The 15517-nt window shown below is 39.9% G+C and overlaps 1 protein-coding gene and 1 pseudogene across 1 annotated transcript; both read right to left on the bottom strand.

Moving 5' to 3' along the window:
• Nucleotides 1–656: 656 nt before the first annotated feature.
• Nucleotides 657–3002, bottom strand: LOC131794508 (E3 ubiquitin-protein ligase TRIM71-like; annotated as a pseudogene).
• A 5681-nt stretch (nucleotides 3003–8683) lies between these two features.
• LOC136284380 (E3 ubiquitin-protein ligase TRIM71-like) lies at nucleotides 8684–11731 on the bottom strand. The gene has a single exon (XM_066174644.1). The coding sequence runs from the start codon at nucleotides 11700–11702 to the stop codon at nucleotides 9495–9497; it is 2208 nt and encodes a 735-aa protein (XP_066030741.1). The 5' UTR covers nucleotides 11703–11731; the 3' UTR covers nucleotides 8684–9494.
• Nucleotides 11732–15517: the final 3786 nt, after the last annotated feature.

Below are 15517 nucleotides of genomic sequence, written 5' to 3'. Positions count from 1 at the left end.
GCTCCATCTGATGAGAGAATTACTATTATTTAACTTAGCTAAAACTCTGCCAAAATATGCTCACAGAAAAGTCTACTTTAACATGCTGAAAGATGTAAAGCTGATAAGTAAACATTAGCAACAACAATTTACATTAATCAATGCCACTGTACATTTATTTTGCAGAAATGCATTTTTTGCCCTTACAACACTCCTACATCTTTAAGTGGTTACAAAGCTTAATTTTGTGGTCAATCAAAACTCTAAAAAAATTCTTGCATGTGATTGGTTATCACTAGACCAATTGGACAGTGCTTGTAACTGGACAATTAAATAGAACAGTTGACATGTCATGCCTGTGTAAGTGAATAGTGTGTGTTATATGCATGCGCTGTTGTCTCGCGCATTTCGGCAACTGAACCATTGTCTTTTCATGAAAACGTATAACCGATGTCTAGTTTCTTTCTTAAACTGGTGATTGACAAATGGGACTCCAACTTCCCAGTCATTTGATTTTCTCAATCACTCATATGATTACAGACCAAATTGGACTCCATTCAGTCTTATTACTATAATTAATTAAAAGCACAAACAATCACATTATTGAAGTGATGAATCGACAATTCTTTGAACTCTCCTAAAAAAATTAGAGAGCAAATTGCCGATTCCACCCATTTTCTTTCGATTTCTCTTTCATGTCACAATTTTCCGTAAATTAATAAAACAATAAAACTTATAGATATTCGCAAAAGGTTTGCTTACAAAGAACTGATAGTTACTTTCAAAATTGGGCATTCATTTCAGAATGTAAACTTCTTTCCCTTTGTAGTCTGTGACCAAAACCCGATCATCTAGCATTTTGGTAACACTCCAGGACCCTTGGAATTGGATATTAGTACTTGTCTTTCCAGTGAAAGTTCCTTCCTGTGTAAACTGTTGAATGCGATTATTCCCCTTCTCACACAAGAAAACATTGTTATGTTTGTCAACACATAAGCCATACGGCTCATTCAACTGTCCATCACCGTTTCCTTTTTCTCCAAACCTGTACAAAAACTGTCCTCTCTCATCAAACACTTTCACACAGTTATTAACCTTGTCAGTTACAATGAACTTTTCCTCGTAACAAACGCAACTGAGTGGATGATCCAGCCTTTCTGGGCCGCTGTCTCCAAACTTAAACACTGGTTCACCATCCATTGTAAACACCTGAATTCTGTTGTTAGAATACTCCGTTACAACGATAAAACGTCTATCACTTGTGATACAAACACTTCCAGGATTCTTAAACTCTCCATCTCCACTTCCCTTTTTTCCAAAGCTTTTCACAAAGTTTCCTGTATGTACATTCAACTGCTGTATTCGATGATTACATTGATCCGCCACCAGAATCTCGTCATCGTTTAGGAACGTGACGTCGTCTGGTTTATTTAATTGTCCATTCTTGTCTCCATAAGAACCAAGTTTTCGCACAAACTTTCCTATCTCATCAAATACCAGTATACAGTGACCTTCATAATCAGCCACAGCAATATCGCCTTTACTGTTCACTGCAATGCCGGCTGGACCTTGCAGCATTTCTCCCTGAACGTCCAACTTGCCTACAACATTGAACTCTCGTACTTTTACCGGAATAGAAAATGGACTCTTGGCAAGTTTCTGTCCATTTATCTTTACTTCCATTTTATAAGTACCTGGTACTTTTGCTACAAATTTTGCTTGGAAATTTCCATCTTCTTTTTCACTCGTCGCCAAACTCGTCACCTGATCCGCAGGGTTCATGTGTATTTCAACACGATCTGTGTGTTGAGTGTTTCTGATTTCTCCTTCGCTTGTCTTGGGACAAATTAGTAGGTCTGCCTCTACACCAGCTTGAAAATTCTGATCCAGACCTTCCACGTCCGATCCAGACCTTCCACGTCCGATCCTTGCACATCAGTTTCGCTGAATCTCGTAAATCCCAGACTCAAACTCTCTAGTTCACATGTCGTCACAAATTCTATAAACGAGCTAACGGGAAGTGCTGGCATTGAGGTCTTCATGAGGTCTTCGATTCGTTCTTCTACATTTTTCCTGTTTTGCATTATGTCTGAACTTGAGCTTCTTTGAACCAGGTTGGTACTGAACTCAAATGCTTGGTCAATTTGCTTTTCGAAAGAGACAACCGATGCTTTTACAGAAGTCAATTTCTCAATCCTTGACACGCGAGTCTTCTCGAGGGCAGAAATGGCTTCGCGCTCCAGTTGGCGAAGCTTTCCCATCATCTGTTCGGTTGCTTGAGAGACTTGGCGTTTAGCTGTGGTAATGTTCGTTTCTAACTCAAGTTCCATCTTCTCAAATTCACGAATAACACCTCGGCAAGCCTCTTTCTTCCCTTTGACCAGCTGCGCTCTGGCAATGATGTTTACTTTTTCATCGTCAGCTGCCTTTTCAAGCGGAACAACATCGTGGCTTTTGTGATCTGTGGCGATGCAAACTTGACATACACACCTTTGACAGTCAACGCAAAAAAAACGAATCACATCTTTTTTGTGGTAATTCTCTGAGCAAAATGACTGCCTTTTCAACAAGGCCTCGTAGTCTGCGGCTTGAAACTGTTGCACTGGTGTGACTTTGTGTCCCTCAAACATAGTTTCTCGAAACACTTCGTGTGCATTCACACAGTCTGGGCACATAAACTTCTCGCAATCAAAGCAGTAGTTGATCTCAGCGCTCTTCTTCTGGCATGTACTACAGCTGATCTCCTTTCCTTTGCCACTGCGTCGAACAGCAAGAAGACTCAACAAACTGTTGTGCAGAAAACTGCTCGGTAGATCATCAAAGCGATTTCCTTCGGGAATGCCAATTTGTGCCTGACACTCGGGACATGGATAAAACCCTTGTTTTTGGCTCGTTAGTGCATTTCTCTCCAGGCATTCACAACAGAACGTATGAAGACAAGCGATGGTCTTTGGTTTAGTGTAAGTATCGAAACAAATCGAACATGTTACATGCTCTTTGAGGTTTTTTAGAAGCGACTCCATCACGAATTGCAGATAAAAACACAGCTTTGTTTTGTTTGAGATTCCGAGAAACTGAACTTGGATTAGCATACTATTTAAAGCAGCGAATCAGATCTCTGTAGGATCGCGTGATCTTCGCGCAGAGATTGACAGTTTAACATTTCAGTTTTATTCACATACTGTCTACTTTCTCTATCACAGCGTACTAAAATCGATTCCATAGCGTGACCGAATGTGTCGCTCTACCTGCTGTATCATGAAAAACAACATGCTACGAAAGTTTGGAAATAAACCATCTACCTGATTTTATCATCGCTACATTTACAGCCGTTTAATGAGTTTGGGATTCCGAGAAACTTGTTTGACACCACACGAGAAATAATCAGTATTCTATTAAAAGCAGCGAATCGGATCTCTTCAGAAGAGATCGTGTGTTCTCTAGAGCGGCATTTGATAGCATCAGTTCTGGATTTCATTGTTTCTAATGAAGCGTGAGAGAAATAATTAACGGATGTCTGGTTTTCAAGAGCTGTCACGAGAGCAGACTAACGAAAAGGTAAAGTCTGTTTACCTATGTTAAGGGAAACTAGCTCTCTAAAGGTTGTAACCTATTTTGATTCGTTTGCGTATCGCATTTGGTGCGGCTCGTGGGCTAGGATCAATGTCAAAGGAATTGCGACCCTACCCTTCCCTTAACCCAAAAACAGTCAACTAATAACAACTTAGGGTTAATGTTGTGTTAGGGGACGGGTAGGTGCATAGTTGTGTCAAGTAAATTTAGTTGAAAGTTAAAGAGGAAAAGAAAACGCTCGGCTGCAATTCTTCTCTGCAGCACTATTTTCAATAGGTGGCAATCTCTGTGAGAGCGGTCCAAGGCATTTTGCATCGGAAAAAAGTTTCGCCTCAAACTTTTCCCATTTTATTATCTTTTGTAGTAAGTAAATAAAACCTTGTTGGTTTATGGAAAAACGTTGAAAAACAATTTAGAGCTCTCAATAAGTAATGCTGCAGAAGGCCCTTCTGCTTTCTGAAATTGGTCAAAAGTACTCTTTCTTTCTTAGGTGAAATTATTAGAAATTATTCAGCGTTAATTGATTTCCGGTTGATGTTTTGCGTTAAGTGACAGATGGTATAACAATAGGATCATATTATATATTTAAAATAAGATGGACCAGAGCGTGAGACTAGTGACAGTGTGACAGAGAGGGAGATCAAGTTGAGTTTATAAGATAAAACGTGAAGTTTCAGAACATAGCCGACTCTTAAGTCTCATTTCCGACGTCTCAAGTCTTGACCAGACCATTAAAGACTCCGGCTTACTTCTTCTAATAAGATGTTCCAAAGCATAGAAATATAAAAGCATCTCGCACTTTCCTTCCTAATTTCCTTCTTCGTAATGACTTCAAACTTTTTATGATTTTGCTGGCGTGACAATAGATTATACAATTTAGTCTGTTGAGCAAACTCCGACCGTTCTATATTGATAGCTTCATGAATCTTCGATTTGAACCATTTTAAAAGGAAAAGATAGTAAGACAGAGCTATTAGAATACGTTAATTGATATTCTAAACAGCTAAAATCTGGTAAATGATTTTGTCTCGTGACGAAAAAGGTTAACGAAACGTAACGAATATCAAGTTGATTTGCGTTCAGTCAACGTGTTATTTGTGTTTAGGGAACTTGAACTAGTTCAAACCTGTATGAACATTTCAAACCAAACTACAGCATTTTATTTAGCAATAAACAACACTAGACTACGGGCAGTTCCTCATTGTCGGTAAAGCTATACTAAAAATATCAGTGAAAAAAAAAATTAACGTAAGTGCTCACTCCAAAAGCACAGAGCGGTGCGCTAACATCTCTTTCTCTTGTTCAACTCTGGTTTTTTTTTCGATTTGCACATTCGCCCAAAAAGAAATAAAAAACCGCTCAGCTGCAATTCTTCTCTGTCACACTATTTTCAGTTAATTCTTGTGACCATGCAGCTTTCAAACATCAGCCTTCCGGTTCAACAAATATAAACGGCGCGTGAGAAGGGGGTGCGGGGGGAAGGGTGGGGAATAATGGGCGAAAAAAGAGGGACTAGAGATGAAGGAGTTGCCCACTTAACTAGGCTCCAATAACAAACTTAGGAAGGCTACTTGAAAGGTACACTTTTACCTCCTTAAACGGGAAGTAATACTCAAGCAGCGCAATCAGGGAGATTAACTTAAGGAAAGGGAAAATCAATCTAGCTAGGCTAAGGGAGCGATATTTATTAATCGATGGGGGGGAGGGGGAGGAGGGGGGGGGAGGAGGGGAATAAAACATGACCTGCGCGACCTCCACCACTTCTGGGTGAACTAAAAGTTAAAAAAATATTACAAGATTGACAGGTTTATAAGTATTCAGTTGGAAGTTTCATAAAATCTTGGTCTCGTTTGTTGCAGCTCGGTACTTGATTGTAGGAATAAGTACTACAAAATGGGTTTGCTAGTCTAAATGACAAGTTTAAGAAGTATAAAAAGTTGGGGCCTTTTTCTTGAAAGGCCTGGTAACTTAAAAGGTCTGTAAAGCAGTTCTGTTTACAATCAAGATAGGCTTTAAACAATTTTGAAAATAACACAATTAAACTATCAGCAAAAAATTAAAAATGAATCAGTTAGGGTATCCGAACCAGCTTCTCTATTCTTCAAATATTAACTATAAAATAGGGTTTGGGGTCCCTTGAGTTACCGGTACTATCAAGAAACAAGATGGCCCTACAACTTTCTCTCTCTCTCTCTCTCTCTCTCTCTCTCTCTCTCTCTCTCTCTCTCTCTCTCTCTCTCTCTCTCTCTCTCTCTCTCTCTCTCTCTCTCTCTCTCATGTACCCATACTTCAGTACTTCACTTGGTGATTCAGGCTCCCATCGCTTGCTCCTTCCCTAAGGGAACCCACCTCATTCAGAATCCTTCTGCGTTTCAGAACCCAGTCTATTCCTACAGTGTATGCACCAAATAGGAGACATTGTCCCCTAATGCTGTCGTTGTTCGGCATTTTGACAGTTTGAAGTAAAACCTAATGCGTAGCAATTCTAGATAAGCCCTCTCTACACAGAAGGCAGGTTTGTTACATTAAGCCGGAAACAAGCATGGAAGCATGAAAATGATGGTAATAAAACTTTTTAGTGCTGCCTTCTTTGTATCATAGTCCAGTTACTCAAAACCTTTTTGACAAGCCTGAGAGGGCACTAATTGGCCGTGGGTTAATACCAATTTATCCTCAAGTGTCGACAATATCTGTCACTCGTATGAGATATTATAAACTTGTGTTCAACAACGGACAAATAATGTTCTGTTTAGTCCAGATCTATGGTTACTGAATACGTATTTAAACCAAAAGCAATTTTAAAACACACAAAAACATCAAATGCAGAAAACACTAGCACATTGGTCAGCTCACAGAAACGCTATTTCAACCTTTAACTAAATGTAAAACAAGTTCTCATTCAAAACATACAGTAAAGGTCGGTATAAATAGTTTATTAATCTAATTGTAGTTCTGATGTTGCCTTAGTAACTTATGATTTGTACATAGCGATATAAACCTCTGTATTCTTGAAAAGTACATTTCAGCTGAGTGTCCTACAACCAAATCCAAAGTGATCACTACTGCCAATCATCAAGCTTTTTTAAATTGAGTATCCAAAAACCAAAACCTAAGTAGTAACAACTACCAATCAGAACAAAAGGTTTAGATTTACATTTAATTGGTTGAGATTGTGACGTGAGTTTTCTGGACCAATCACACAACAAAGTAAAGCAAAACCAAAGCAATCCAGCATCACTTTAGATACTTAGTTGAAAACTGCTCTAACAGAAGAAATATGACAAAATGCCCGAGATAACTCAAAGAAAAAAAACTGAAAAGAGCCTGAAGCGCTGAAAATATACGAATGGCCCAACTCCAACACTCGATCATGATAAGGCTCGTACCTGATTGGTCAAGAGGGAGGCATAGGCTCTCTAAACCAATGACAGACTACAGTCAAGCTAAATCAATGCCTACGACTATATTCATGACTACTTTTGACACTTAATTAAAAATTTTTTTTACAGTTTACAATATTACCATACAAAGACTAGTCTTAAAAGAATTCTGAACATGACTAATGATTAGGTCTCTAGATACTGATGCTGTATTGCACTACTCGTTGGGCCTGATCTGTAGAGTTATTTTCTGTTGGTTATTCAGGCATTCTCGTAGTTTATTCTCAGTCCTTGTAAGCCTATGTTCCAAAATTGAAACCCTCTGCAACAAAAAGTGGCTCAATGAATATGAAAATCTCTCCCCAACACCAAAAATGTCGTAAAAAAGTCAAATATCATTGAGTTTAAGCGTAAGCTAATACATCTCCATGTTGCACGAAATCTTTGCCTCGTCTCTGTACAACAAAAAACTCATATGAGACTGTTCATAACCTTTTTCCCGACGGGAGCCATGGACTTGACAGCTAATTGCTGTTTCAGAAATGAACCCCACCTCGCGATCAGGTATTCCTTTTTCTAAGGGGAGGGGGAAGAGAGAAAGAGCAACTGTAGTGTTTCCTCCACCACCTTCCCCCCCCCCCCCCCCCAACGGGCCTCATTAGGACTAAATGAACCTATGCCTCTTAAATACTGATAAAAAGGAACTAACTAAAATTGAGTGCACGAAAGCCGTGCTCCCCGTTTCTGTCTTGTGTCTTGTTTAGGGAAGGGTGTTTTAAAATAGATATTGATTGATGGCTGATAGGTGTAAACTTTTCATCAGGCCATACCTTTTTGCTCTTTTCTCCCTGACTTGGGTACCCCTTCAACTCCTAGTATTTTCCCAATGAATAACAGCGTGATGAGGTCATTAACAGTAGTGTATCCCCCGTCCCCACCCCCAAGGTTCTTGGTTTCTAAAATAATTCCTTGTTCAGAAATGTTTCCACAACAAAAGACTGTGTAAGCACATCCAGTTGGCCCACGATTTACTCCAGTGTCACGCTCAGTTGTTGAGGAATATCTCTTCTTTCTACGGGTGTGGTGAGGGGAAGCTGTGAAGCTGGAATGCCTCCCAAACCATCAGCCTCCCCATTCCTCCCTGTAACTTCATCTAATTTTCTCTGTCTCTGAACAATAAAAATGTGCAAGACAACATCTTGGTTAACTTGGCTCTTAAACTGAACCAAGTAAGGCAGAAGGGGTTCTTGTGAACTTTACATCTTAGCTTTCAACTGATGCAATCTGCCAAAATCAAAAATAATCCTAAATACCCTTCTTCATCCAAAGAAGAGTTTTTAGGACAGCAAAAAGATAATTCATCTATTACTCGTGGAGCCATTCTTGTTGCACAGTAACACACGTTTGAAAATCAGACGAGTACATTTATTCACAATGCTTTCAATAAGATATTTGTTTTATCAATAGTCAATGCTATAGAAACTTAAAGGATAAGCGCTGTCGAACAGTTCATGAATACAATGGAAAATATCCTGTAATATCTGTAATTCATTCAATCAATCGACACTGTCATAATACTTAAAGAAGCTTATTAATGAAAACTCCTGCATGCATAAAATACCTAAATAGAAATGCAAACTTGATGCATTCAAAACACTCCTCAGTCTCTAGACGGTTTCTAATAACATTTTAAATGTTGTTCCTCCAAAAGTAACGAAGCACTACGAAATTGTTGAATTGTTTACAGCTTAATCATGCAAGCTGCTGTCAATGTGTTAATTTAAAACTTTGATACAAAGGTATGCTTCATTTGATGAGAGAATTACTATTATTTAACTTAACCAAAACTCTACCAAAATATGCTCACGGAAAAGCCTACTACTTGTTGGAAAAATGTAAAGTTGATAAGTAAAATTTATCATCAGCAATTTAAATTAATCAATGCCACTGTACATTTATTTCGCAGAAATGTTTTTTTTTTGCCTTAATAATACTCCTAAATCTTTAAGCGGTTACAAAGCTTAATCTCGTTTGAAATCGATTTTGTGGTCTGTCAAAACTATAACAAAATTCCTGCATGTGATTGGTTATCACCAGCTCGATTTGAGCACCAATTGGACAGTGCAGATGTCATGCTTGTAACTGGACAATTGAATAGAACAGATGACATGTCATGCCTGTGTTAATGGACAATGCGCGTCATATGCAAGCGCTGTTGTCGCGCATTTCGGCGACTGAACCGTTGTCTTTTCATGAAAACGTATAACCGATGTCTAGTTTCTTTCGTAAACTAGTGATTGACAAATGGGACTCCCCGTTCGTAGTCGTCCGATTTTGTCAATCACTCGTATGATTATAGACCGAATTGGACTCCACTCAGTCCTATTACTATAACTTAATAAAAGCTCACACAATCACATTTCTGAAGTGATGAATCAACAATTCTTTGAAACTGTCCTAGAAAAATTAGAAGGCAAGTTGCTGATTCTAGCCATTTTCTTTCAAGTTCTCTTGTGACACGTGGCTTACGAAGAATTGATTGTTACTTTCAAAAAAGGGCATTCATTTCAGAATGTAAACTTCTTTCTCTCCGAAGTCTGTGACCAAAATCCGATCATCTAGCATTGGGGTGACATTCCACGACCATCCAAATTGAATATTAGTACTTGTCTTTCCAGTGAAAGTTCCTTCCAATGTAAACTGTTGAATTCGATTATTCCCCCTCTCACATAAGAAAACATTGTTATGTTTGTCAATACATAAGCCATACGGCTTATTCATCTGTCCATCACCGTTTCCTTTTTCTCCAAACTTGTACAAAAACTGTCCTCTCTCATCAAACACTTTCACACAGTTATTATTAAGGGCAGTTACAAAGAACTTTTCCTCGTAACAAACGCAGCTGATTGGATGATACAGCCTTTCTGGGCCACTGTCTCCAAACTTAAACACAGGTTCACCATCCATTGTAAACACCTGAATTCTCCTGTTAACAAACTCCACTACAACGATAAAACGTCCATCACTTGTAATACAAACACTTGTAGGCATCTTAAACTCTCCATCTCCACTTCCCTTTTTTCCAAAGCTTTTCACAAAGTTCCCTGTCTGTACATTCAACTGCTGTATTCGGTGATTACTTTCATCTGCCACCAGAATCTCGTCATCGTTGAGGAATGTGACGTCGACAGGATTGTTTAATTGTCCATCCTTGTCTCCATAAGAACCAAGTTTTCGCACAAACTTTCCTGTCTCATCAAAAACCAGGATACAGTGACCTCTATAATCAACCACAGCAATAACACCTTTACTGTTCACTGCAATGCCAGCAGGACCTTGCAGCATTTCTCCCTGAACGTTCAACTTGCCTATAACATTTAACACCCGTACTTTTACCGGAATAGAAAATGGACTCTTGGCAAGTTTCTGTCCATTTATCTTTACTTCTATTTTATAAGTACCTGGTACTTTCGCTACAAATTTTGCTTGGAAATTTCCATCTTCTTTTTCACTCGTCACCAAACTCCTCACCTGATCCGCAGGGTCTATGTGTATTTCAACACGATCTGTGTGCTGAGTGTTTCTGATTTCTCCTTCGCTTGATTTGAGACAAATTAGTAGCTCTGCCTCTACACCAGCTTGGAAATTCTGATCCAGTCCTTCCACGGTCGATCCTTGCACATCTGTCTCGCTGAAATTCGTAAATCCCAGACTCAAACTCTCTGGTTCACATGTCGACACAAACTCCACACTCGAGCTAACCGGAAGTGCTGGCATTGTGGTCTCGAGGAGGTCTTTGATTCGTTCTTCTACATTTTTCTTGTTTAGCATTATGTCTGAACTTGAGCTTCTCTCAACCAGGTTGTTACTGAACTCAAATGCTTGGTCAAGTTGCTTTTCGAAAGAGAAAACCGATGCTTTTCCAGAATGTAATTTCTCAATCCTTGACACGCGAGTCTTCTCTAGGGCAGTAATGGCTTCACGTTCTAGTTGGCGAAACTTTCCCATCATCTGTTCGGTTGCTTGGGAAACTTGGCGTTTAGCTGTGATAATGTTCGTTTCCAACTCATGTTCCGTGTTCTCAAATTCACGAATAACGCCTCGGCAGACCTCCTTCATCTCTTTGACCAGCTTTGCTCTGGCAATGATGTTTGCTTTTTCATCGTCCGCTGCCTTTTCAAGCGGAACAACATCGTGGCTCTTGTGATCAGTGGCGATGCAAACCTGACACACGCAGCTTTGACAGCCCACACAGAAAAACTTTGTTACTTCTTTCTCGTGATACTTAACGGAGCAAAACGACTGCCGTTTCAACAACGCCTCGTAGTCTGTGGCTTGAAACTGTCGCACTGGTGTGACTTTGTGTCCTTGAAACAAAGTTTCTCGAAACACTTCGTGTGCTTTCACACATTCTGGGCACATAAACTTCTCGCAATCAAAGCAGTAGTTGATCTCAGCGCTCTTCTTCTGGCATGTACTACAGCTGATTTCATTTCCCTCGCCGCTGCGTCGAACGGCGAGAAGACTCAACAAACTGTTGTGCAGAAAACTGCTCGGCAGATTATTAAAACGCTTTCCTTCAGGGATGCCAATTTGTGCCTGACACTCGGGGCATCGATAAAACCCTTGTTTTTGGCTCGTTAGTGCATGTCTCTCCAGGCATTCACAGCAGAACGTATGAAGACAAGCAATGGTTTTCGGTTTGGTGTAAGTATCCAAACAAATCGAGCATGTTACATGTTTCTTGAGGTCTTTTAGAAGTGACTCCATCACGAATTGCTGAGTAAAACACAGCCCTATTTTGTTTGAGATTCCGAGAGACTGAACTTGGATTAGCATTCTATTTAAAGCAGCGAAGCAGATGTCTGTAGGATCGCGTGATTGACAGTTTTGAATTACAATTTTATTCACCTATTGTTTACTTTCTCTATCACTGCGTAGTAAAATCGATTATCATAGCGCGACCGAATGTGTCGCTGTAGCCACTGTATCACGAGATACACTACGCTGGGAACGTTTGTTCATGTACCATCTAGCTCATTTTATCATCGCTACATTTAACGCCGTTTAGTGAGTTTGGGATTCCGAGAAACTTTTTTGATTCCACACGAAAATTATAAGAGAGGTTTTTTGGAAGCGACTCCATCACGAATTGCCGAGAGAAACACACCTTCTTTTGTCTGAGATTCCGAGAAACTGAATTATATTTAAAGAAGCGAATTAGATCCCTTGAGAATCATGTGATCTTTGCACAGAGATTGACAGTTTTGCATTTCAATTTTATTCACCTACTGTCTACTTTCTCCATCACTGCGTAACTATATCGATTCCATAGCGTGACCGAATGTGTCGCTCTAGCCATTGTATCACGAAAAGAACACGCTGCAAACGTTTGAAATTATACCATCCACCTCATTTTATCATGGCTATATTTATCGCCGTATAGTGAGTTGAGATTCCAAGAAACTTGTGCAACTTTCAAACATCAGTCTTCCGGTTCAACACATGTGAACAGAACGGGGGAAGGGAGGGTGGGATGATGAGGGAAAAAAAGAGACTCGGTTGAAAGTAGATGGAGGAGTCACCTTCTTAGCTAAGTTCTTCGCTTTTCAAGCGCTCGGTGACAGCCTAACAGAGGGTGAAGCTGATGTGGTCTCGCCTTCGGTCCAAGGCTGTTTGAATACAGTGTATGCATCAAATAGGAGATTTTGACGCCTAATGCTGTTGTTAATCGGCATTTAAAAGTTTGAAAAAGATAATACGTAACATTCTAGATAAGCCCTTTCTACATAGAAGGCAGGTTTGTTACAATAAGCCGGTAACAGGCATAGAAGCATGACAATGGTGGAAATAAAACTTTTTAGTGCGGCCTTCTTTGTATCACAGTCCAGTTACTCTAAATGTCAGCGGTATCTTCCCTGAGGACTAGGGCCAGTCTCTGCCGAGGTTTTGCCATTCGACACTACGTTAAACCTCGGCGCACGTATGTTTTCATCGCCTGTTATTCTCGCCTTTATTTTTCGGATGAGGATCGTTTAACTAGACTCACATCGAAGAAATAGAACATTACGAAATCATTACGGATATTGTAGCACCTTTCAAGGTTACGGAAAAGGACACTTGCTTGTTTGAAAGGATTTCTCATACAGTATTGTATTCAAACAGTGTGCTGAGCGTATTTGTTCGGATCGAATAAAACGTGGAATTGACACTGAATTGACGGCTGTTACACAAAATCTTTTTGACAACCATGAGAAGCCATTACTTGGCCGTGGATCTATAGTTACTGACTACGTATTTAAACCAAAAACAATTTTAAAACATATAAAAACATTGAATACAGAGAACACCAGAAAATAAAATCAGCTCACAAGAGCTACTTCAACCTCCGACTAAATGTAAACCAAGTTCTCATTCCAAACATACAGCAAAGGTAGGTATAAATAGTTTATTAATCTACTTGTAGTTCTGGTATTGCCTTAGTAACTTTATATGATGTGTACATGCACACAGATATACAACACTGTATTCTCAAAAAGCGAATTTCAATCGAGTGTCCAAATCTAAATTGATCACAACTGGATCACCAAATCCAAATTGATCACAACTGCCAATCGTCGAGCACTTTTCAATTGAGCATCGAAAAACCAAATCCAGTTGTGATGACAACTGCCAATCAGAAAAAAAGGTTACCATGATTATTAGCCAATGAGAACACAGAGTAGAAACAGGCAACCTCCTTAAAGCGCGGGAAAACGCGAGTGACCAAGTCGTGTTTGGTTTTAGTTTTACATTTGATTGGTTGAGATTGTGACACGAGTTTTTTGGACCAATCACACAACGAAGTGAAGCAAAACCAAAGCAATCCAGCATCACTTTTGATACTCAGTTGGAAACTGCTCTAATAAAGGAAATATAATAAAATGCCAAAGATAACTTAAAGAAAAAAACTGGCAAAGAGCCTGACACGTTGGAAATATACGAATGGCCCTACTCCACACTCGATCTTGTTTAGGCTCGTACCTGATTGGTCAAGAGGGCGGCATAGGCTCTCTAAACCAATAACAGACTATAGTCAAGCTAAACAAATGCCCATGACTATATCCACGACTACTTTCGACACTCAATTGAAAATTTCTTTCATAGTTTACAATATTACCATACAAAGACTAGTCTTAAAAGAATTCTGAACATGTCTAGTGATTAAGTCTCTTTATACTGACGCCGCATCGCGCTACTCATTAGGTCTGATCTGTAGAGTTATTTTCTGTTGATTCCCCAGGCATTTTCGTAATTTATTCTCAGTCATCGTCAGCATTTGTTCCAAAATTGAAACTGTCTGCAACAAAAGGCGGCGCAATGAATATCAGAGTATCTCCCTTACTCTTAAAAAACATTTTTCGCTTCAGCATAAGCTAATACATCTCCGTGTTGCATGAAATCTTTGCCTCGTCTCTGTACAACAAAAACCTCATATTAGACTGTTCGTGACCTTTTTCCCGACGAGGGCCACGGACTTGGTCACCAGTCGCTGTTTCAGAAATGAGCTCCATCTTGCGACCAGGTATTCCTTTTCCCAGGGGGAGGGGGGAGAGAGAAAGAGCAACTGTGGTGCTTCCATACCATCCCCCTTCCTCCCCCCCCTCCTCCCCCATCCCCCCCCCCAAACAAAGAAGAAGACCGCCTAATTCAGGCTAAATGAATCTATGCTTCTCAAAGACTGGTAAAAGGAACTAGCAAAAATTGAGTACGCGAAAGCTGTGTCCCCCGTTTCTAAGTCTTGTGTCTTGTTAAAGGAAGGGTATTTTAAAATGGATATTGATCGATAGGTGATATGTGTAAGCTTTTCATTGGGCCACACCTTTTGCTCCTTTCCCCCTAGCATGGGTCCCTCTTCAACCCCTGGTATTCTCCCCTATGAATGGCAGCGTGATGGGGTCACTAACAGGAGTGCATCCCCCGTCCCCACCCCCCCCCCCAAGGCTCTTGGTTTCCAAAACAATTCCCTGTTCACAAATTTTTCCACAACTAACCTGTGTGAGCACATCCAGCTGGCCAACAATGTGCTCCAGAGTTATGCACAACTGTGGAGGAATATCTCTCCTTTCCAGGGGTGTGGTGAGGGCCCTGGCAGAGGCTGTGCAGCTGGAATGCCTCCCAAACCATCAGCCTCCCCTGAATCCTCCCTGCTACTTCATCTAATTTGCTCTGTCTCTGAAGAGTGAGAATTTGCAAGACAACATCTTGGTTAACTTGGCTCTTAAACTGAACCAAGTAAGGTGGAAGGGTTTCTCATGAACTTTACATCTTAGCTATCAACTGATGCAATCTGGCAAAGTCAAAAAAATAATCCTAAATAGCCTACTTCATCCAAAGATGAGATTTTAATACAACAAAAAAGATAACTTACCATTACTCATGCAGCCATTCTTGTTGCACAGTAACACACTTTTGCAAATCAAACAAATAAATTTATTCAAAATGCATTCAGTAAGATATCACTTCAACAATGGTCAACACTATCTGAACCTAAAGAAGAACTGTACTCAGTTCATGAGCATAGTGAAAAGTATCCAATAATATCA

This window comes from Pocillopora verrucosa, chromosome 11, assembly GCF_036669915.1.
Source record: "Pocillopora verrucosa isolate sample1 chromosome 11, ASM3666991v2, whole genome shotgun sequence".
NCBI classification, from domain to species: domain Eukaryota; kingdom Metazoa; phylum Cnidaria; class Anthozoa; order Scleractinia; family Pocilloporidae; genus Pocillopora; species Pocillopora verrucosa.
The sequence above is the reverse complement of the archived record's forward strand: the minus strand, read 5'-3'. Positions and strand labels throughout refer to the sequence as shown.